A 23,120-nucleotide genomic window follows, 5' to 3' on the forward strand; every position below is an offset into this window, starting at 1 on the left:
ATAATTGTTAAACGTTAAAACCAATGGAAATTATTTGCGAAATAACGATGTCCTCCTGAAAATGATGCTGCCGTTCGTAGTCATGCGTTCTTCAGTTTTCTTTGTTAGCTCGATCGTATAATGATATCCTTCAATGAGCCATCCCACAATTCTCATTTTGCACATCGCGCTCAAAATGCCACGCCGAGAAAACCGTCGCGGAGTTATTCTTCACAGTCAAGGGTTACGGTGAATATTCTATAACGACGGAGAGAAATGAAAGCGAGTCGCTTTGAGGAGTTAGTTCTTGGTGTCTTCTACGAGGATAATCACTCGCGCGCGTCACAAAACTTTCTTTCGCTTCCGCGTTCGCTTTTTCTTTCGTTTACTCCACGTCGGACACCGCGATCTTAATACAACCGTACCCGCTTCGTTCTTATTCCGTTCTTTCCCTTTTACCGCGACGCAATAAGGCTGCCTTAACGCTAATTGATTAGTCTCGGAACGCGGGGAAAAGGACGAGGAGAAATAAAAAGGTCACGTGGAAATCGTCGCGGGAGAGGAAAGATCGCGGTATATCGCCATGCCAACTCTGTTAATCCCCCCCCCCCCATCTCTCTGTCTCTCTCTCTCTCTCCATTGTACCGCGACGCGGATACCTTAATTTTGTCAACAGCCTCTTCCATTATATCCGGGAAAGCTCCCCTTTGATCCTTTGAAGACGTCTCTGCTCGATAACACTACTAGATCTCCCCCGGAACTTATACTCTCGTCAGGCAAGAAGACCCGCAATATTGCGTTATTACATCTACACCATTTTTCGCTCGCCCCAATTGGCTCTCGGTGAAACGACAGAAAACGCCTCGACCCGAAATTGTTTTTTTCCATTTCGGTTTAACCCGAAAACGTGCGTGCTTCTTTTTCAAAACGGGCAGGTGACATTTATAAAAAAAATGTCTGTAATTATATAATTTTCTGTACAGATGAAAGTACGCAAATATTTTTTACGCTTTATATAAAAAATTTGCCCAATCTCCGATGTCGTAATCTCACCATTCTCTCGTGAAATGTCCGCGAATGTCGTGGAGTCGCACAGTTGTCAAATGGCGGCATGGCACGTTGTCCGATCTATCGGAACAAGAATCCGAGGGGTGCCGTTAGGGTTCGGCATAAAAAAAAAACCGACAGGGAATCCGGTATGGTTCTTAGCGAGGATGAAGTGCTCGACGGTGAAGTCCTCTGGAGAGCTTTCAAGTGTCCCCATACTACGTTCACCTCCACCTCTTTCACCCTTTATCGCTTCCCCTCCCGCTGTCGGTCGACCTCCAACCTTAACTGTCGAGGCACTTCCAAGAAGGTACACCGCTCCCTCCGCGTTCGTGAAAGTCTTAACTCGTACGACCGTGATGTATATCGTGGTTACGCCCTGATTCGTCAAGAACTATGTACCCCGTCTTGCACCCCGGAACTACCTCGTCGCGACCGGTCCTTCTTATCCCCATCTGACGTTCATCTTCGCTCCGAACTTCCGCTCTCGCTACGCCTTCTGCCTTTGGGGAACTCGTACCCACTTCCGCTGTCTTCTCCCGCCTTGAGGAAAAATTTCTGCGAGGCACGCGTCCCGTAGTGACGTTAAACCGATGGATAAGATGCATTCCCGCGCTGCTCTTCGCCGAGAAATTATGGCTCGTCCTCTGACTCTCGTTCTCGTGGGTATTTTATCGGAGCTTAACTCTTTGGAACATTTAACTACTGTCTTTTGATTCTGTTTTCCATGTTATGAAGAAAACTTTCGAAATATTAATTATACACATTATTTGTACAAAGATGATTATTTAAAGAAACGAGTGTATAATTATTTTGAGGAATATTACATTTCCATATTCATATACTTTAACTGTTAATTAAACGTCGGTATCTTTTAAACGTTCCAAGATCATAGTAAGTAGAATATCAAACCCCGATTAAATCCTTAATAGACGACATGTCAGTTTGCATAAAACGCGGGCGCGTTGCGGGCCGCCACGCTGCGGTCCAATTTTCCTAAAAGGCACACCTTGCGCCCAACATTTTACTAGCAACGATATCGCGTTACAAAGCAGTTTTTGAAATTCTCTCTCTCTCTCTCCGTAGCTTCGGAGTTGTCGACTGTTGAGCGGCCCTCTCGAACGTTTTCAAAATCAAAGGCGTCACATGCCCTTTGACAGTATTCCTACCAAAGGGCCCACTCGAAGTTCCCTCCGCTTCAGGGTATTGCAAAGGGCGTCTTCCCTCGAAGCGTCAGCTCCTCGAAACGCGGTCGATGAAAGGGAGTAACTTTACTGTTCCGGATAAAATTATCGGAATATTTTTGCAGAGATTTCCTCGAAGGATATCGGCAGTGTAAGCATGAAGGAAGTAGGTGGAACAGGAGCATAGCGCGCGACGCCTCTTCCTTCCTTCTTCCAATACCTCTTTGATCGAATACTCTGTACGCAATTGACTGTTATACGCAGCTGTTTTGGAGAGACGCGAAATATATCACGAAATATATGATTCTCCTATGAAAAATATAGATGTTATATCTAATTTTAATTGAGAGAGAGATTAATTATTAGATTATCTGTATTGATTTTTGTTTATTATTTTTGTTTTATCATAATTTTCCTTACTTCCTTTTTCTGCCCTTACATTTCACCTTTTTATTTTACTGTTCTTCTTTAATGTTGGTTTAATACGTAACGCAATGGAATCGTGGTAGAAAAATCTTGTATTGATTCGCAATGCAATTTCTGCAATGGTATTCGTTGGCAAGTCTTACGAGAAAGAAGTATCGGTGTAAAATCGATGTAACCCTCGAGAAATATTCCCCGCGATCGGTGAAATATTTTTGGAGAATTCGCAGGGCAGAGTAGGTACTTTTCCAAACGGGACCGATTTAAATCTAAGCAGGGTTTTGGCAAGCGTGCCGAATCAGAATGGCGACGAAGGGAGGACGATACAAGAACGTGGTCTCGTCTTCTAGCGAGCTTTTGTCGAGGATGAGCTTCTTCTTCTTCTTCTTCTTCTCCTCCTTCTCCTTCTTCTACTTCTTCTCTTCTTGCTTCCCTCTTTCACCTATCATTTCGGCTCTACCTTGCTCTGTTTCCCAGTCCCTGTATATCTCTGTCTGACTCATCGTGCGCGGTGAGTCATCCGAGGCGGGCGAGTCGGTGGACCTTGCCGCGAATCTAAATAAATACAGACGCATGAGGAGGAACGAAGAGGGCGGGTTGGGCAGCACCTAGCGAGACATCGCTTAGAAATGCGTGAGTAAGAACCTCACGCCGCGGTAAATTTATATCGCCGTTCCGGTGCCGTCACCTCCTAGACGTCTCCTCCGCTTCCTCGCAGCCGTCGATTCACTTCTACGAGCCGCAAGCTAGATCAATCGATCACGTCGACGTCCGCGCGATACTTTTTTCTCTATTGTGATCCGCCTTTCGAGAACCACCGACAATGTTTTCCTTTTAGTAGAGTGGAAGTTTTGAAGAAATCCTCTTTAAAAATCATGGCTTCGCAATATCTTATTTGACACGACGACACTAATGGAAAATTCTGACGATCTTTCGTCTAACGAGCTAATGTGTTAGAAAGTAACTAGACTTATCTTACGCTGTCAGATTTTCGTTACATTTCAGTGTATAAGATATGACAACAATATGAAAATTAGTTCTCTGAACAGCAAAGATCTTATCTTATCAATACAGTAATTAGAATTATATATTAACAAATTTCTTTACTTGTACATAAAGATAAACGAAACTTGTCATATCAGCTTATACAAGAAGAGTTAACTTGTAGATGTGAAGGTGTAATTACTTGTTTATAGTCTTATGCACAGTTAATGGATAGTTTCTCAAGGAGAAAAACGAAAGGTTTAAAAGAGATAAGGTAAAGGTAAAATTTAGTTAGGTGATTTCACATTGATATTGAATGTAATCGATATTTGAATATACATGAAAATGATGGTTTGGGAAGAGTCGAAGGGCGGAATTTTGCCAGAGAGTTCCGTGAGTAGTTGATTCGATGCCGATGGGACATTCTATAGAGTTTCCACTAAATAGCGCGTCCGTCCAGGGAATTGCAGACTTTACATTGTAATTTACACGTCGTATACCACGCTGTGTGCGTTGCCCCTTTATTTGAGCCCGCATCGTGACGGTTACTGGCGGTACGGCCAACATTGCGCCATAAAGTTGCGTTGGGTGTAACGAAAGCTCGGCGAGGCGGAAGGGAAGTTTCACAAGCGAGGCCGAGGCCGAAATTGAGGGAAAAAGGGACACCACGTTACGCCAGTGGCAATTAGAGAGGAGCGATTAATTAGAAATATCCGTTTCTGGCGTGTGCGACCAACGACAATCGTGATCATAATAGAAATTTCTATCTGACGCGAGGCGCGGCGAGATGGCGGCTAATATTCGTGATGAATCTCTTGCCGGCGGAGTCGACTGAGAGAAAGAGGGCATCTCCCATCAGCGGACGGAAAGATAGCTGCGGGGGAGATCAGTGTGGCTTTGTTCGCAAATTAATAATTAATTAAAACTGATGGGGCCGACCGAGTCTAACCAGAAGCCCTCCGTACGCGCGTTTCCCAGCAACGTATAAATGTGATTATTCTTTTCTCGAATAAAGGCGCGGACGTGGGTGTAACAGTACCACGTAAATTCGCATTTACCTCGCGTATGAAAACTTGGTATTTTGACAGATTTTTCGTTAAATTATTCACCGATATATTATTTTCATCAAATTGTGATATTTTTCATCAATAGCGTGTATTACGACAATAACTTGGTAGCGTATATATAAATTTAGTCAACCGAAAGAGAAAGCACGCACCAATCGGTTGGTAGATATTGTGATATTGCCTTACGTTTCTCAAGTCTGAAAATATCAAACGCTGAATCGACATATAAAATCATCATAATACGGAATGTTCATTTCTCACGATCGAGTTGGAAGAAGTCGCGCGGTCGAGAGCTTAATCACGAAGATAGAAGAGTCCTCCTGGCAAATATCCGATATCGATATCCCCGCTAGTTATACGTCTCCTTCCTAGGCTTATAAATATCTTATCCCCCTATCCGAGGGTAGCGCGGTAGTACGTTAGACTGACTGGTCGCTGCTTCTTGACCCTTGCGGATCGTCCGTGGAAAATCGCCAGTCGATCTCTCGACTCTCCGATCCATCTCTGCGGCACTCTCATCTCATCCTCAACGTCGCGTTCGCGGTTTCGGGCTCGTTTCCCGGGCGCGATGGGAGGCTTTCGTCGGGGTAAACTCACCGATACGGCGGTCGGCGCGCGACTTTGGACCGCGTCCAAGAAGCGTTGCAATTTCGAGGCGATGGAAGAGAGGGACAAAAATCGGACCGGTTCCTCTCTCGGAGTCCTCTCGATCGCGCTCACCCTTGACTCTTTCTTACTAGCCCCTCACGGTGGCCAGGAGTTGCGACTTAATCGCGTTTGGCCGATTTCCAGGACACGAGCGGAAGTTACCCGGGAGTTTGCCATCCAGTCACTGGCCATTATCCTAAAACTACGTTTGTCTCATTCGCCGGCGGATGAGACTCTGGTACGTGTACACGACGCTCGTTTAGTCGTTAAGGTCGATCTTTCTTTCTCGTCGCGCGGATCTCTCTCTATCTCTCCGACGCTCTTCCTTTTCTAAGAAACGCATAGTAACTGTTCGTTACTGGTCCGGTTAAACGCCCGCGTATTTGCGGTGTAAAAATGGCAAGTTTCAAAGTTTTTTTACCAAAGATGAAATTTTAATAAATTAAAATGTTCAGTCAACTTTACGTATTTTTTCCATCCATATACATACTAAAGAGTTCTTTTTTAATATATTTTAATATATTGCGGTTTGAGCACTTGTAATATTTCCAGATTGTACTTGAAAAGGACCCGATAAAGGGGTCGACACGTCCTGATTAAAATAAAGATCATCACTTTTGCCAGTTTGGTCGAGTTTTAAAAAAATTCCCCTTGGTTAATTACCAATGGCGACAAAAAGCTACTAAAAAAAAGATGAAATTTGTTTCAAGTTTATTGTGAAAACACAATTTTTATTTTATTGAATTCTTATCGACTATTTAAATGGATAATATTATCAGTTTAAGTAATAATTGATTGAACATGCAGCGCGGATATCTGCAATGTAATTGAAATCTTTACTCGCGTAACAAGTTTGCGCGAGGAAGCGCAGTGTGCTCATTAGGGGATTTCGGGAGTATTATAAATGTTGCAAGTAGCTCGCAACACGCGGAGAAACTCGTCGCGAGCTGACGATCGATTAACAATGCAATGAGTTTCTGAAAGTAATCGAGCGCGGAGAACGGGACGGACGAGTAGAGGGTGCTGTTCCAAGCTACGGATTTATTCGCGCATATAATCAAAAGTATCCTGCGGGAGAGAAGCGAACTCCGTTTCCATTCTCGCGTTAATACTTAACAACGGAAGTATATAATTTCCTCGTTTCCGGAGTTCATTACAAATTTCCCCGAGCCCTCGCGCATTCCAAGTGTTAAATTAATAAGCATTGTTCTAAAGAGAGATCTCGCGGCTGCCGTTTGTTAAAGTATCATTAAAAAAAAATACTCCGCTCGAAAGTTACTCACGCTCATTGCTCGACTCGGCCCGTGCGAATTTATCATATCGCGAATTTCGCAAAGCTCCGTACTAACAGGCGCACAAAGTTTCAATTCGAATTGCAAACAATATTGTAAAATATATTACACAATACTACAGCCTCTTTTTCGCGGAAAAATGTCTTTACGCGAATAAGGGAGCCTAATATTGCTAAATGTAAAGTTGAATTTATTTTCTTTTTTGTCGCCACTTAATTCTCATTGCGAGTATAAAAATTCACGAAACACCTGTACTGTTTTTCATCGTTAGAACTTGCATTGAGATAAGTAATGCAATACAGGGTTAGTAGGATACGGAAGATAATTTCGCTAACGCGAATTTCGTAGAGAGAGAGAATGGAGGGGGTAGGGGAAGAGAGACACCGAAACTCGAAGCGTAATACGAGAACGAGTGGTACTTGTACGCTTGTTCGTGCCTCTCTGCAAAACGGCAGCACGCGTGTATTTTCGCAGCACTTACATGTACACAGAGCGTAGCGCGTCGGAGTAACTTTTTCACGCCGAACGTACCTCTGTTGCCATTTTACATTGCGCCGCGCGGTCGCCGAGATTGGCACAACGCTGCCTTTGTCCAATTACACCCTGCCCGTTTTAGGTAATTACACCACTGCCCCCGGGTTTTCGGAGTGCCGGGACGATAATCCACGTAGCCAGATGATAATTCGTCACGTGCAGCGGCTACAACGATAGCCGGTTTCCGCGGAAATATCCTCCATTCATTTTACGCTCGTATTTACGACGCAAATTTGTCGTCGTCGGATGCACGCTGATGCGTGCTTGTACGCACAGTGTACATTTTTTTTCGCGCGGGATAATGAAGGGGGAATACAATATTTGCGATCCGTCAATTTTTTCGGATTTCAGATATACAATCGATTTATTTGTGTGCGAATGCAGAAAAAAATATATTTTATTCACAATGAATTTTAATATGTTATTATAAATAATGTACTATATTGACACGACTAGAATATATCCCTGTTAAATCATGCGCGCACACACACACACACACACACGCACACGCAGGTACGCACATAGACGGCCATTTGTATTATCCTACTGATAAGGAGAATAAATGTTCCTAATAAACTCTTTCATAAATACGAACTCAAACTATACTAAAATTCAAGTTATAACAAAATAATTTATATTATATACATTATAGAGCAAATGTATATTTTAAACATAGAAGGATAGAGTTCAGAAATGTTATTTACTCTTTCAATTATATGTAACAATAATCGATGTATGTGCGTAGAATCAAATTGTTAATTATGTACAAGTACAAGATTTGAGTATGTGGTGTATGTGTGTGTGTGTGTGTGTGCGAAAGCAATATTTCTTCAAGTGCTTGTTACAAAAACCACAAGAATAATTACTTGTTTGTATAATATAATGAATAATTAGAAGAGGTATATGCTAGTAATAACCATGAATCATCCTGCGTAATGAGATCAAGAATCTAAACCGGTTAAGGAAAGATGCAAGTGGGTCGTTTAAATAATTTGCAGCTGCGCAACCGACAATTGTGCCATTGGAGTTAATTAATTTCTGCTGCTGAAGGAAATATTTGCACCTATTTCACGGGCTTACTCGGCTTCAGCGAATGCACGGTTTAATACGACGGTTTGTTCCGCTGTTGTTACAACAGCGGTGTTTTAGTCGGCTCCATTGCATTTTCAAGATGACGGGGTGACACGAGAAACGGCTGAAAAAAATAAAATAAAACAAAATAATGAAAAATCTAGTGCGGCACGTTAGCCGGAACGCACACTCGGCGCGGTCGGAAACGGACGGGAATTTCATTGCACACACGGCGTGTCTGATTCACAGAACCATAAAGCGATTTCTGCCGGCGCATTACGCCGATCGAGGCGCGAAAATACGGGAATGGCTTTTAATAGGGCGTCGAAGAGAGCTTCGCCCACACGGTTCGGCAAGCAAGGCTTTAAAAATAATCGGTGCCGTCCACGGCCTCGCGGTTGGACGAGCCCGACCGTTTATTCGTCGTGTTAATGGCTTCGGTCTTTCCAGCAATTTGTATTTACTTCTTTGGCTTCTCTTTGGTAGAACATATTTTTATGGCCGTATAAAATTTCGCCCGCAACTTTGGATAAACTAGCACAGAGAAATATTTTCCTGCGTTCTCAAAATATGTACGTAAAAAATTTCAATTCAATCTCTTGATGTCTTGTTTTACGAAGAAGTTTTATACTTCTTATGTTTTCTTTCTAACTCTGAGAAGAATTATAGTAGTGTTTTTCTGTTCTTCTTTTTCTTTCTATATAATTTTGTATTTACATATAATATATTGTTTTCACATCTGAAAATATTTATTAGATTTAGTTTTATTACAGAAGAGAAGTAATCTATTATAATAATTGCCGACCATAGCGAATACCTAAAATCCACAAGACTATCGCGAAATTCATATAGTATCCGCGGCGAGGCTGCGCTTTTCGAGCAGCTTGGCATCTCGCGACCGCGTTTTCCGTCGACAAAAAGAACGGCAACATTTGCATATGCGCTCACCCGCCATCCCTCTCTTCTCTCGCTTCTCTCTCACGTTTTTCCGATAAATTATATTTGCCAAGTCGGTGCGAGGAACTCGGCCTCGGTGAGCCCGTGCACGCGTGAACCGAGAGCCACGGCGAATGCAGATTTACGCAAAATAGGAGTTCGTTTTTGAGAGACTGTTGGCCAACAGATAGAGGGAGAGGGAGAGAGAGAGAGAGACAAGAGAACACGACGAGACTGCTGCAAATGCGGCTACGTATCCGGTAGACGTCGGCGCCGGACACAGGAAAACATATAATTTAACGGACAGGGATAGAGCTCGGTGTGCTAAACGGTCGTTCGACCTATTTTCACGGGCCTCTATTACTGGGATCTTTGTCAGGACGTTACCCGTTGAATTCGCATGCAATTAGCGCGGTAAATTTACACGCGAAGTAATCGTTCCAAAACATGGAAGGTAACACGGTTTATTATGGTCCATGTATATCGATTATGCGTATATTTTACGTTAATTAGAGAGATTTCGAGACGCGGTGAAAATCCCCCCCCTTGTTTTAATTATAGCTCTAGTAATAAATATTAAGTTAGACTGTACATACACGTTCCAACATTAATTGAATTAGATATCCTTAACAGTTTTTCTTGATAGTTGTAAATAAGACTCCGATAAAAACAAAATAAAATTGAAAAATATGATGGTTGTTAAGGTAATAAAATAAAAAAGAAAGAAAACTTGTGGGCAATGTAAGCCGTCACCGGATCGAAGGTGATAAATTAAAGACATAGGTTTTTGTATAAATGTGTATTAGAAAATATTTAGAAACGTGTAGTTTGACGTACCTACACCATAAGTTTTTCACTATTTATTACTTTTAAATATAAATCTGCCATGACGATTTCTCGCTCATAATTACTCATCGCTTTGTAGAATAAGTTTAGACCAATTTGTTTTTTAATCATCTATATATTGTTGAAGAGGGCCACATTCGTACACCGAAACGTACATGTTTTAAAATATTTTCTAATACACATTTGTACAAAAACCTATGTATTTAATTTATCACCTTTAATTCGGTGACGACTCACATTATTCTTTTTCTTTTCGGAAAGATGGGATTTATTATGAACGGCGTGTTTTTAATATACCTGTTCGTTTGTAAAGAGAGCGAAGATAAAAGATGTAAATATAAAATTCACGCGAAAACTCAGTTTGTGTGAACACACAGTGATGTGCCGGCCGGCGAGAATGTCTCGGATGTTGCAATGAAACGTGTGATTCAACGACATTGAACAGTCTGCAACGAATAAGCGCACAGAAGCATTCGTCCGAGTTTTGGCACCGCGGATAGCTCTTCGAACCGTAAGCGTGAAATTTCCTACGGAATAGCATGACGGTATAAAACGATTCTTCGCCCGTATGGGTGTCGGTTGCTATCTTGTCGCGTCGACGAAAAATACTTTTTACGTTATCCAACACGCTAAAACTCGCGAAAGAACTTTTTATCTTCTGCTCTTTTAATATTTTCACATATTCTGTACAGTATTTTAAAACATTAAATTGATTGTGTCATCCAACTTAGCAGGCCGGTATATAGGTATATAAGGCGAATTATCGGTTTCATTAAAAAATGTGAAGAAATTTAATAATATGCAAGAGAAGCCGATGGAAAGAATTTTTATTAAGGTATCATGGAGCCAAAAACGTTATAAAAATTGCTGTACAATAAAATGACGTAACTTTGAAAGATTCACTTGTGATCAACGAACAGATATTTTAATTGAATAATTATATAAAATTAATTATAATAATTGAACAATTAAAAAGCTTTTACTGTAGGTATTTGTATGATTCCAAGCTATAAGTCTATTTTTTGTTGTACATTCTTTTAGTATACGTATAGAGAGCTTAGTTACAGATTGTTAATTTTAATAGCCATTTTTAGCACATCCATAAATAATTTTGAAATTCGGGACAGCGAATTCTCCGAAATTTCGTATAATTTCACCTTCACGGATTTAGAAACTGGGTGTGCAGCATCGCTGGTAAATAAGCGGCATAAATCAAAGCTCAAGTGTGCACTGATGGTCCAGCGCGATTTGTCGCGTAAAAATTTCGCGAAAATTATCGCGCAGCCTGCGAGCCGCACGCAGGATTATCCGGCTTTTTCTGCAAAACGAGGTTTCGCGGAAAGTTGGCAGCTCGTGGGCAACTTCTATCCATGCCGCGATGCAACCGCGTTGCTTGGCCATGCACATTATGTGGCGTAGCTCGATGACGTAACACGAGAACGGCTTTAGAGGATTTTAGCTGCATTTTAGCGAGATAATTCACTTTGGTTGCACGTTATAAACTCGATATGACCTTTCAACGGATCTCTCGCAAATTAAATTATGTAGTCGCTGCGCCATTTATATAGGTTTATATCAAAGAAATTTATATATGAATATACAATCGAAAGATTTTTCTCGAAAATTTACAATTTAAATATCCAAATAATGTATCCTGTGTGTCTATTTTCCGCGAGGACGGAGAGTAGCTCGCGAAGGACTCGGGAGATTAGACGTTTTCTTACGCTTTCCGCGTTTTTCTCGTTTACCTTGCAGACTCGTTCTGTGTCGAAATCCTTTGGGGCTTCTCGTGAATTCTAACGTGCTGTTCCGTGAGCCGCATTACACTACGACCGGTACGTCAACGTTATTCATCATCTTCGGATTCGTCCGTCGTGACACTACACGGGACTTGCATCGCATTTGCGAACGCAAATTGACGTTTGATAGAAGTTCGCGTGCGTTATGATACTGTCACAATAATGTCACATACATATGACTTAGATTTTCTAAGTTGTTTCTTTGATCCTCCGAGTGAGATACAAAACTGTTCCTCTTGCACTTTAATCTTGTAATGTACGATGCTACATGATAAAAGTATTGAGATATTTTGCGATGCTTAATGAGTTTCCAGGATTTGCAATAATTTTTGTTACATCTTTAATTTCAGATATGTTATTTAACACACATTATGTATTACATTGTGCGCGCGCATACATACATACATGTGTACATGTAAAAATATAATTTTGTAATGAAGTTAAGGCAGTAGAACATATCCGCGTTGAATCAGGCAGATCTTTAATACGATTTGTTGAAACGAGTTATACGGACATATCGTGACACCTAAAGATGTTACACAGTTTTTAATAACATAATAGAGACGATCAAATATAGAATAACCCGAGCTTGTAATTGTCGCAATGAAAATATTAATAAAATAAAAATATTTAAAAGATATAATAAAACGAAATTAATTAGAAGAGATAGACGATGGCATTAATTTCAATATTAAAATGATGTATACATATTTTTGCAACGAAATGGTGACATCTTCCGTACGATTTCTCGCTTCTCGGTACAGAGATATGATAAACGAGTGGCTGTGAAAAGCATGGTTTTCAGTTTCGCGCAAACGGCTTTACTCGTTACACACAGTCGCATTTAACGACAAACGGTCCGGCATCTGCGCGGTCTACGTGATTTCGAATCGACTGCGAAACGAGCGGATGTACGTTTCGCTATGGCACTCTCCTACTGTCTCTCTCGTAGCATTTCAATTTCCTTGTTCGGCAAATTCCGGGCCGCGTTGCACGTCACTAGCCCTATGTTTGTCAGCAAATATTGGCGCCGTGGCTTGGCCAGAATGAAGGCAGCGAGCATTTATTTTGGCCCCGGCAGCTGTCGCCTAGATCGTAAAGGCATCACGGAATAACGAGCGCAAACTGTGTTTACCGAGAGATATCGCGATGCATTTACGATTTTTAAGGTGCTGTCAGATTTTTGTAAAATTCTTCGCAACACTGTCTTTGTGACGATCGTGTGGCTATTCAATTCAGAAGGCGCAACGCGATGTACATTACTGTATGAAATAAGAAAATAATTGATGCGTATGAAATTAATTAACGGCAGATAGACACGTCTCGCTGTCGGTCATTATTATTCATCGCAACGCGAATGATTATGCATGAATTGTTTTATATTTCAATGCAAAGCTTTGTGCGGGATCTCGAGCAGACAGCAGTGGCACTATGCTCGTACACATCGTTGCCGAGTAAACGCGAGTGAAAAGCTCTTTATTCCGACACAAACCTCGTCTACGTAATTGTAATTAAAAGTTGAAGTGTCGACCGCGTCAAATGTGCTAATGAGCATCAGAGATGTGAAAATGTAAAATTTATCAACGTGAGAATCCCGTAGCGAGAGACGCTACACGATGACCGCATTATTTTGCCAACAGATTTATATCGTTGCTTACGATTTAATGAATTTCGTATACATCGTGATTACAGCTTGAATATCAATTACCGCGACAATTACGCGCTTTGTCTGCACAAAAGTGCGGATATTCCGTAATACAATACTTCCGTCGTACGATATCGATAATGTAAATCCTCGTGTACGTTACATTCTTTTGATATTTTTTTCAATTTTCGCTCACGTGAGTTTTACATTTATTATTATATTATATTATTATATAGTTTATTAATTTTTCCCAAGATGGCTGTTTGTTTTAGTTTGTGCGTTTATATAGTCATATCAAAAGTTTATGCAGTTTCCTTCAATCACGTAGCTCGAGGCATTTGAATGTTACGGTGACGCGCTATTCTCCAAGTCTGTTATCCGAAGTCTCGGCCGCTGGTTGGATTCGCGTTAACCCATTAACATTTTATTACCGGCAATCTTTCCTCGGCCGGTGCTCGTTGCGATTAACCAGCGGAAGTCGGCAAGGAAACCCGGGTACGTGCATAGCTCGATGTAAGGACGAAATGTAGGAGTAGGAAAGGGGCAGGCATAGCGGAGGAATAAGTTCTTCCGAGCTGCTTCCGTTTTGGGGAGGGATAGCAGGAACGTGAATGGAAGTGGAAGAGATTTGTGAGTGGAAACACGGAAAATACGAGGACGTACTTCCACGACGTGCAGATCGCCGGGAGGTGGGCAGTCGTGGCGAGTGATTTATTCACTTAAGCGTATATAGAGGCGAGATCGTATCGGCAGCATCGATTTTTCGCGGCGCGGATTGCGAGCGATTTGTCTTCTCCGAAGGTATCCCCCCTCCTTTCTCCCTTGCCGATTATCGCTGGAATCGACGATAATAATTGCCGCGGCATGACGACGCGATAGGTGCTATAACAACCTTGTTTCTCCATTCTGTAAAATCCGCTTATAAATGCCTTTTCGCAGAATTTAATACAGAATTATTCTTTTTATCGCAGTACGCGCGTGATGTAAATTCCCAGATGCTTCGCGTGTATTTTCGTGGAAATTATAGCAAAGGATATTTTGCTCGGTTAATGGCTTTTACAAATTTATGACTCGTGCACATACATAGTCTTCATACATATATATGTATACATATGACTAATATTTTATTCATCATGTGGTCATAAGAACGAATTAATTTTACTTACACGCGTTACTGCGGTTTACTGCGTTTTGTCTCGACCAAGCTAAGGGGATTATTCAACAGCGTGTGTGTTGCATTCTTAAAACCAATTTGAATAAAATTCGTTCATTTTCTCCGCGACATTCGTAATTGTTTCACGCGGTCCATTATGCATTATGGTTCTATCGGATATAGAGGAGAGAATTATTGAATTATAAATACGTTGTTTCTCGTCGGTGACCGAAGCGAAGCCTGTTCGATAATCTGCAACGGCGGTCAGAGCCGTTCGCCATTGCAGTCTCCTTTACCACCTAATCGTACCTAAAGACGGTCTTTATGCTCGCCTTATCGTAGCCACGTGGTGCAACGTATGGACCCACGCCCACGGCATGTATAACGTTGCGATCAAATACGAGATTATCGCACTGGCATACATTTTACAGGAAATCGGTGATTTAGAATGGAATGAATATACCGGCTTAAACGAACGATATCGTTTTCGCAGAGTTATAAATCGCTGCTGCCCGATATATTGGCACAAGTCAAAATGGAGAGCGCTATAATTAAAATTACTGCCAATATTGTAACGATATTAGAATACCTAGTCGAACAGCTAATTGTTTAATGCGCAGTTATTTATCGATTTATCTCAAATCAAGTTTTGATAAGACCTTTTCAACCATTTCCACGCAGAAATTTGACAGGAGGGAATTATAATATTCTTTACTGCTTATAGTTGTCATATCTTTATTTAGAAATTATTAATCGATTTAATTTCAAAGTTGCTTTGAAAGCCTGCTCGCCTTAATTCAGTTTCCTGTCGTGAGTTATTTATCGGCCATTGACAACTTATAAATTGGATTGCTTCGCGACTTCGTGGAACTTTGATAGCTGTCGATAAATCCCGTTTAACCACCATGGGAGTCCAAGTAAAGAGGAAGAGAAGGCAGGGGAAAATAATTAAAATTGGCTCATTAAAATTTTCATACATGCAGCTGCGTTATCCGATTGACGAACGTCAAAGCTAATGAATCGCTCAGTTTGAAAAGCGCTATAAATCCGTGAATTTAAATTGTTGTCAGGTGAAATGCCTTGCTAAAAATTTCAATTTCACCTAAAAATGGCGTGATATTTGTCTAACGTGTCAGACGTTATATGAATTTATATCATTTTCACGCAGATTGTAGCTGCGCAAACTACGCAAACAAATATGTTTCTGACACAGGCATTACATTAACTAACTACGGTGCCGAAAATTACCAACTTACATTGTTCTCAAACCGACGGGTTTAAATGATGATACGTACTCGAGACGGTAGAAAAGAGAGAGGTAGAGAAAGAAGACAACAAGTATGTTTTGCAATCACGCAATCACGCAGCAGCCTGCAACGCGTCAAACAACGACATTGGATCGGTATAGTGCTAACGGAAACCCGATACCAATACGCTGGTCGTTAACGAGAAAATGGCAAGTTAGTTAGAGGCATCGAATTTCAAGGCCGTGAATTACATGACATTTTTCGTTATATTTGTTGCTCGAATTTCACACAAATATAAGTGACGTCTAATTAACTGCTTTAAAAAAATATTTGTCTACGATATAATTTATCATTTTAATAAATAATATTTAACTTGAGAGAATGCGTATACATGCAGATCCATCAACTATGTTAGTTTTGTTGAAAAGAAAAAATGATATACGAGAAAAAAAGAATTATTCAATATTCATTAATTATTACATTTGCCCTCAGCGTTGCTACAAATTATTATATTGCTACTATTATTATGAGATAAAATATTATACGTATTTAACTTGTGGATTTCATGTGGAAAGATGTGATTGATATAAAATTTTTTCCGATAAAACTCTTCAATAAAATCCCGTAGGAAATAAATTAATCAAACAAAATTGTATGGTAAAATCTTATTTCACGAAATTAAAAATTAACCATAGATTGACTGCGATGCTTGATGAATTTCTTTTTGTGAATTTATTTATTTTAATTTTCACGACAATTGAGAATAAAGGAGAGATAAATATATGTAAATTCGTTCTACATTTTATTATATTGCTACAACATAACTCGCTATAAGAAGAAATATAAATTAAAACCTAATCTCTGATTTTAAAGATTAAAAATATTTAATTACACATCGCTTACTAAATTATTATTAATTTACTTAGTTCTCATTTGTCTAATATGCATAAGTTATCTCTCACAACTTTATTTCACCATCTGTCGTCACACGACTCTTCAAATTAATTTAACGATCGAAATAGTCTAATATTCACGATTACCGTATTCTTGCCCGCAATTCGTAGGAAACGTTAATTGAATAAGTCATACATCTTCGGTAGAAAGCACCTCTCCTCCGTTCCATATCACGATTATCTACCGGTGCCATTTACGCGTTTAATCCGCGATAGGACACCTGGTATATATCCGCGAGTCTCACAGTCTCGGTATTCAATGCCCGACGGCGACTACTCGCACCTAGGGAAATCTCTTTTCCGTTCGCGCCATTACCGCGTAACGGTACTTCGCTATCTCGATGAAGTCAGTCGAGGGTCCTTGGACAGAAACGAGTCCTCGTCCTCTTCTCCGAGTCGATTCCGTCCGCGGGTAGAAAAGGACCTCCCGTTTTACTCTTTCCTCGCGCTCTCTTTCGTCCGCAATCAACGTGCGACATCGCCGATTCGAAGGCGCTTCCTCAAACAACCCTCTCGCTCCTTGTCCGCGTCAACGTAGATTTCAGTAACGATACCAGCAGCAGTTTCGTCATCGTTCAGGTCGTCCCTTTTATTCCTCAGTTACTTCGATCTCCACACTCGCGACTGTTCCTCCTCAAATATTGTTCGATACCGCGTGGAAAGAACGGAAACGTGATACAGAACAGACTCGATTGTCTCCTTCCCAATCGTTCATTCGCCCCGACTGACGTTGTTTAAAATGCTCGATGCCATTCCGGACACTATATGTTTCCTTCGGAGACTTCTATCCGGTACATTTCGTCCGCGTAGAGTTCGCAATGTCGAAAAGCTTTCTACGGTTTCTTTAAAGCTCTCTGAGCAGTACTAAAGTACTGCTTCTCGGTTACTATAAGAAAATTTTCGAAAATATTTTAATAAAACAAAAAGTTTCGAACGAGGCGTCAGAGATTTATGATGATTTTTATTTTTATGGAATACATTTTTTACATGATGCACATCTAGCCTATAACATTTCCTCCGAAGTAGAATATATCCACGTTGGATCAGACATATTTCAAGTTATATAATACTATAAACGATCATATCTTGTTCACACTCAACTTAACATCTTTTCAATTATATTTTATAGATACAAATTCATAAGAACAAAGGTTGGTTATAAATTCACTGTTAATTTCCCCTTTGTAATTATGCTTTGCAGAAGATTTACAAGTTTTTGATTCGAGAAATTTACCAAAATGGACACCGTCTTTGGACGAACAATCGTTCTTTCGGCCTGCCTGACTTTTGTTCACAGTCCCATTGAGGAAGTAACGAATGTCTCGTTCGCTGATATCGCCCGATTACTTTCGGGCTTACGCTGTGCCTCAACAGTGCTTAGGGATGACAAATTAGCGAGATAACTACTGCGGTCGGATAATAAACGCGGCCGACAGAACACGCGCGAGATAATCCCGGAATAATTATCGAGTACGGACCGCATGCGTATCGATCAGAAGATGAACGTGCGGCCGCGTCTTCGCGTATCATGCATCGCGGCGAACTTTGTCGTTGTGTATCGGGCGTGGGCGCGATTAATTACTAATAACAATTATCCGCGAATATTGCCACCCCCCAATGCGCGGGGGCTTCCCCCATAAACGTCTGGTTACATCGACGCTACGATCCCGCCACAATTCCGCCGCCGTCGTCGACGCTCTAATTCTAACTAAACGATTACCCAACTGATCACGCCCTTTGATACAGCCACCACGCCTGCAGATATCAATTTGGCGTTAGGTAATTGTATCGTACGGCTCTGCCCGTGTCTGATCTTACGAAAGTTACATAATGCTAATAATTTCATATTGTTATAGCGCGAATTTGCTCGTTATGTTAACTTCATAGCTACACATCTCGATCGTTATGCTTTAATGGACCGGAAAATATTATAAGCTTGCCATCCTACGCTCTACGCTAGTATTTCTAGATAATGGCTTAAAGCCTGTGTCCACGATGACTTGGTCCAAGTTTAGTTTCGAGAAATGCGTAGCCAATCAACTTGCAGCTATTCTATAAAAGCTGCAAGTTGATTGGCTACACATTTCTCGGAACTAGGACTTGGACCAAGTTCTAGCATCGTGGACACAGACCTCTACAAGCTAAAATGCATTCCGTTGAAACAGACATAAAGGAAGTGCAAAAGAAAATTTGGAAGGAACGTTGCTTATTTTACATATATAATTTATACATACTAGCACACACAGCGCGCTCTAACGCGCGCGCTTTTACGGTCTTTACTTTTTCTCCTGTACATATATGTATAACAAATAATTATATAAAAAGAAATATAAATTTTTAAATTTATTTTAAAAAATTTATTTTCTATATTCTATATACATTTGTGTGTATACAAATATACATTTGTATACACCAACTATTGAGATAAAATCTCTAATCTTAGTAATTAGAATTTAAGTAACAACGATTTTTGTTTCGAAACATTTTCTCGATTGAACAGAATTAATCGTTAATTTAATCAATACCAATAAGTCCGCGAAATAATACGCAAAACGTAGCAACAGTCACGGAACAAAGTAATGTACAATAATATATTAAGTACGGAATTTTCCATTGCGTAGGCAAGCCAACGAATTCTCTACGTTTTTTTGTTGTTTTTCCACTCGGCGCGGTGACGTACGATGTTTTTGCGTGCCATCGTGTACCTGAAGGTTATCATTCGCTCGCCGAACGTCGCGCCGGCAGGCTGTAGCGAGAGTCGCTCCGTGCGTGTTATTACTTTTGCGTTATCGGTTTCCAAAACTCGATCGCGATAAATGTAAGGATAAAACGCTATTGATTTGCACACCTTTATCAGTGACAAGTAACGTTCCTCGATTAATTATTAAGTTTCTACAACTTGTAATGAGAAACGAATTGCATGTTGAGGCGACGGCTCTTTATCAACGTATACATAGATATTTCACGAGACTCATCTAAAATATGAACGTAAACCGTGGTCCTTTGTCGCGGTTACATCTCGTTTACGCACCGCGCTTTTAATTATCTATCGATTTCGTGTAATCTGTTCCATCTTCGCGTTGCGTTTTATATCGCCAATTCAAAAGTGATTTATCCATTATCTTATTCTTCCGGGAGTGCCCGAAATTTCGCGCGATCGATGATTTTCGCGAGTGAGTGTTGTGTTAGTGCAACAAGGAAATCTAAGAGGAGGAGGTCTTGGAGGTATCGGGCAACGACGGAGAAATCGTAAGGTAAGTGTCTTACATTTTTGTTATTTGCTACTTGTGCAAAATGAAGCATCTGTTCTGTGCTTTTATTTTATTTATTCAAATGATTCGAACGAGGATTCGAATAAGTGTTAGAGACAAAACCATACGTACAAAATTTTGTGAGTTTATATTTAAAGGGAAGACTTTCAGTATTCCATATAATTATAATATTTTAATAAATACCTATCTTTTTAATATAAAATAGAAAGTATATTTAATACAATAATTTCGATTTTACATAACTAGTGTATAATAATCATATATGTACCTATTTGTATTCTTACCGTTTAACATACATAATTAGCGATGTACAACTCTGCTGTTGCAAATCGTATCAGTGAGTGATAAATTACTTTTTATTTTAAATTGACATTGCGCATACAATTGCTTCTTTGCACGTATATTATATATACATTATATATATGTGATTCTTAAAAATATATAATGCTCGACCACAAACTGCGCGCGCGAAGCGCGCATTTTGTCATTTCTAGTACTTTTTAAATAATAAGCGATTATATTTCACAATTGATGCCTGAGATTTCGCATGCTCAGGCACGGCGAAATGGCAAGTGGTAAAATTGTTCCTATGAATGTCGCCCTTTTTATGAATTTTGCTTATCGCATAAATTTTAATAACATCGTCGCTATACGTTTCCCCGCTTCTCTACGCATTGCATTAGTATCTTCTCTTGACGAATAACAAACGCATGAGCTTAACACATCTTAAAAATAATTCAAGTAAAATTTCGCAACATATTGTAACTTCAAAGTGTTGCAGCTGTCAAAGTGGTCGATCAATATCAGTTGCCATGAAGGTTGTTACTATGCTTAAAAAAAGGCTACATTTATAGAAAAAGGCAATTTCGAAACAGCCAACCAACCAATCGGCATCGCGGAAAAGCGGCAACAATACCGCGCGACCAAGAGCGCACTTCTCGGTCAAAATGACTTTTTCATTAGGGATTTTACTATATATAATATATAATTACATTTTATATAATGAAGGAAGGGAATTCGCAACCCAATACTTTGTATACCATTGCTGTACACTACTGCCGAGGCAATTCTGCCGGTTAGCATGCGGAAACTGCTTTAGCAATGCTATGCAATACTTGTTACATTGCCACTGTCACCAGTCATTATTTACACCACTGCCCCACTGATCACTGACGACAATGCCGTCAAATGTTACAGGCAACTGCTTACTTTTTTCAGTCCACTGCTGAATTTTTGTACACCAATGCCAACGTTGAATCTCTCCTCAGTATACAATTCTTCTCTAAAGTTATAAATTTCAGTCAAGTTCACTTTTCCGATTTTTCCTATTCAATTTGGGTTCTGTTTATATCTTTTTCCTGATATCCGTTGCCTAAATCGATTCAACATTTAACTCGAGTCGAACTCCCTTTCCTGTCGAAATTTTCATCGAGCAGGCTTTCAAACTAATTACGAGACGCGATGTAAAAGACAGATTAAAAACTCAAAGGAACGTGAAAAGTTACGCCGAAGGACCTCGCAAAGGAGTCCGCGTTTTTTCCTCGCCCGCTTCCGAACGCACTCTTCGGACGCCTCTGATTTTTTATCTCCCTTCCCCTCGCGCGATAGCACAAAGTTTTCTTTCCGTTCTTTACTGCGAACGTAAAACTCTATTACATGCGACATCAAAGCTGCTCTCTCAATGGCTAAAGCGAATTATAAGCCTCGCGAAAGCCAGTGTCCTCGAGAGGTTTCGATTCGGTTTCGTAAGTTGAATGCGATCTGACGCGATCCAGGATTCGATTTGAAGGTAACAATATTACGATCTCCCAATGCCTCGGGGTTAATTTCATGGAAATCATTAAGCTCTCGCGTAAGGACGCCGTCGGATCCTTGGGGTTCCGTTTTCCTTGGATCCTTGGGTGCATTCGAAGCATCATATTCAGGCATACAGAGGAGATCTTATTGGCCTTGTTCGCACAGTTGCGATTGTTATCTCTCCAGAACATTCGCGATAAGTTTATTTAAATTGCCTTGATATATCAATATATATTGTATTTTATGCAAGTTTATAAAGCTTAGCTAATTTATGTAATTTCTTTTCCACTTATTACTCTCTCTACATCTTATTGTTAGGGAATAATATTGGTAAAAATTTGTGAAGATATTTTTTGGAAAATAGACATTTTTCTTTAGAGCTTTTAATTTAAAATATGTTTATGCAGATAGTGAACATAATTTTAACTTGGTTTATTTTGTGAAATAATTTCTCTCAATTTTTCCACTTACTGCTGAACGTACGGAATATGAGATAAGTATTCATATTTCTACGTGAGTTTCAGGAAATAAAAATATGACAGTTGCTACATATAGAAATTCGATTTCCCACGGGAAGTATATCTTTTCCAGATAGTATTTCGAAAACGGGAACATATGGGATTTATCTCATCCTTATTTTATTTTCGAAACCAAATGAATAGAAAGCTCGTATCTTTTGAGTTGAACGTCGCACTCGTATATCCACTTTGTTTTATATATCGCGTCGGTGATTTGACAAGATTACGGGTTTATTTTCGAGCCAAGTACCGGCGTTCGTCACCCGAAATTTCAATATTTCTCCCACTCGCTCGGCAATTGTTGCGAAACGAAACGACGCGAAGCGATGCGCGGGGGCTATCAGAGGGAAGAAAGAGCGAAAGACAGAAAGAGAACGCGAGCAAGCGAAAGAGATTTACCGATGTATCGCGTGGACACAAAGGCCCTGGAATATATTTCCGTGCCCGGCGGGACCATCATCTATAAAATACACGCCGCCCAGTCTAGACAAGCTTAAGCGGCGGATGACAGTTTTACGTCGTCGGTTATGCGAGCGGAGCTGGCCGACGACGGTGGCGCGAGCGGGGCGAGAAAGGAGATCCACGGAGCGTATGACTCGTATTAAATAGCGGGAACACGTTCGATTTTACGACACCGTTGTATCCGGCAAGGATTACGGTCCGGGTGACATTGACAGCGTGCGCGTACGAGAGTACGTCATCTCGTAGCGGAGAGACAGTAATTG

At 40.4% G+C, this 23,120-nt stretch overlaps 1 protein-coding gene across 6 annotated transcripts in view; it reads right to left on the reverse strand.

Annotated features, from left to right (window-relative positions):
* Window positions 1-23,120, reverse strand: part of LOC105566294 (protein vein) — a 462,793-nt gene that overhangs the window by 110,020 nt on the left and 329,653 nt on the right. The window contains exon 3 of one of the 6 annotated variants that reach the window (XM_012020191.1): window positions 7,074-8,353. The exons of the other annotated variants lie outside the window; for them this stretch is intronic. Within the exon in view, the coding sequence (XP_011875581.1) occupies window positions 8,245-8,353 (109 nt within the window). The 3' untranslated portion in view covers window positions 7,074-8,244. Of the gene's footprint in view, window positions 1-7,073; window positions 8,354-23,120 lie in introns of those variants that run through there. 6 annotated transcript variants of the gene reach the window in all.

This window comes from Vollenhovia emeryi, unplaced genomic scaffold, assembly GCF_000949405.1.
Source record: "Vollenhovia emeryi isolate VEMERY1.0 unplaced genomic scaffold, V.emery_V1.0 DF939145.1, whole genome shotgun sequence".
NCBI lineage: Eukaryota > Metazoa > Arthropoda > Insecta > Hymenoptera > Formicidae > Vollenhovia > Vollenhovia emeryi.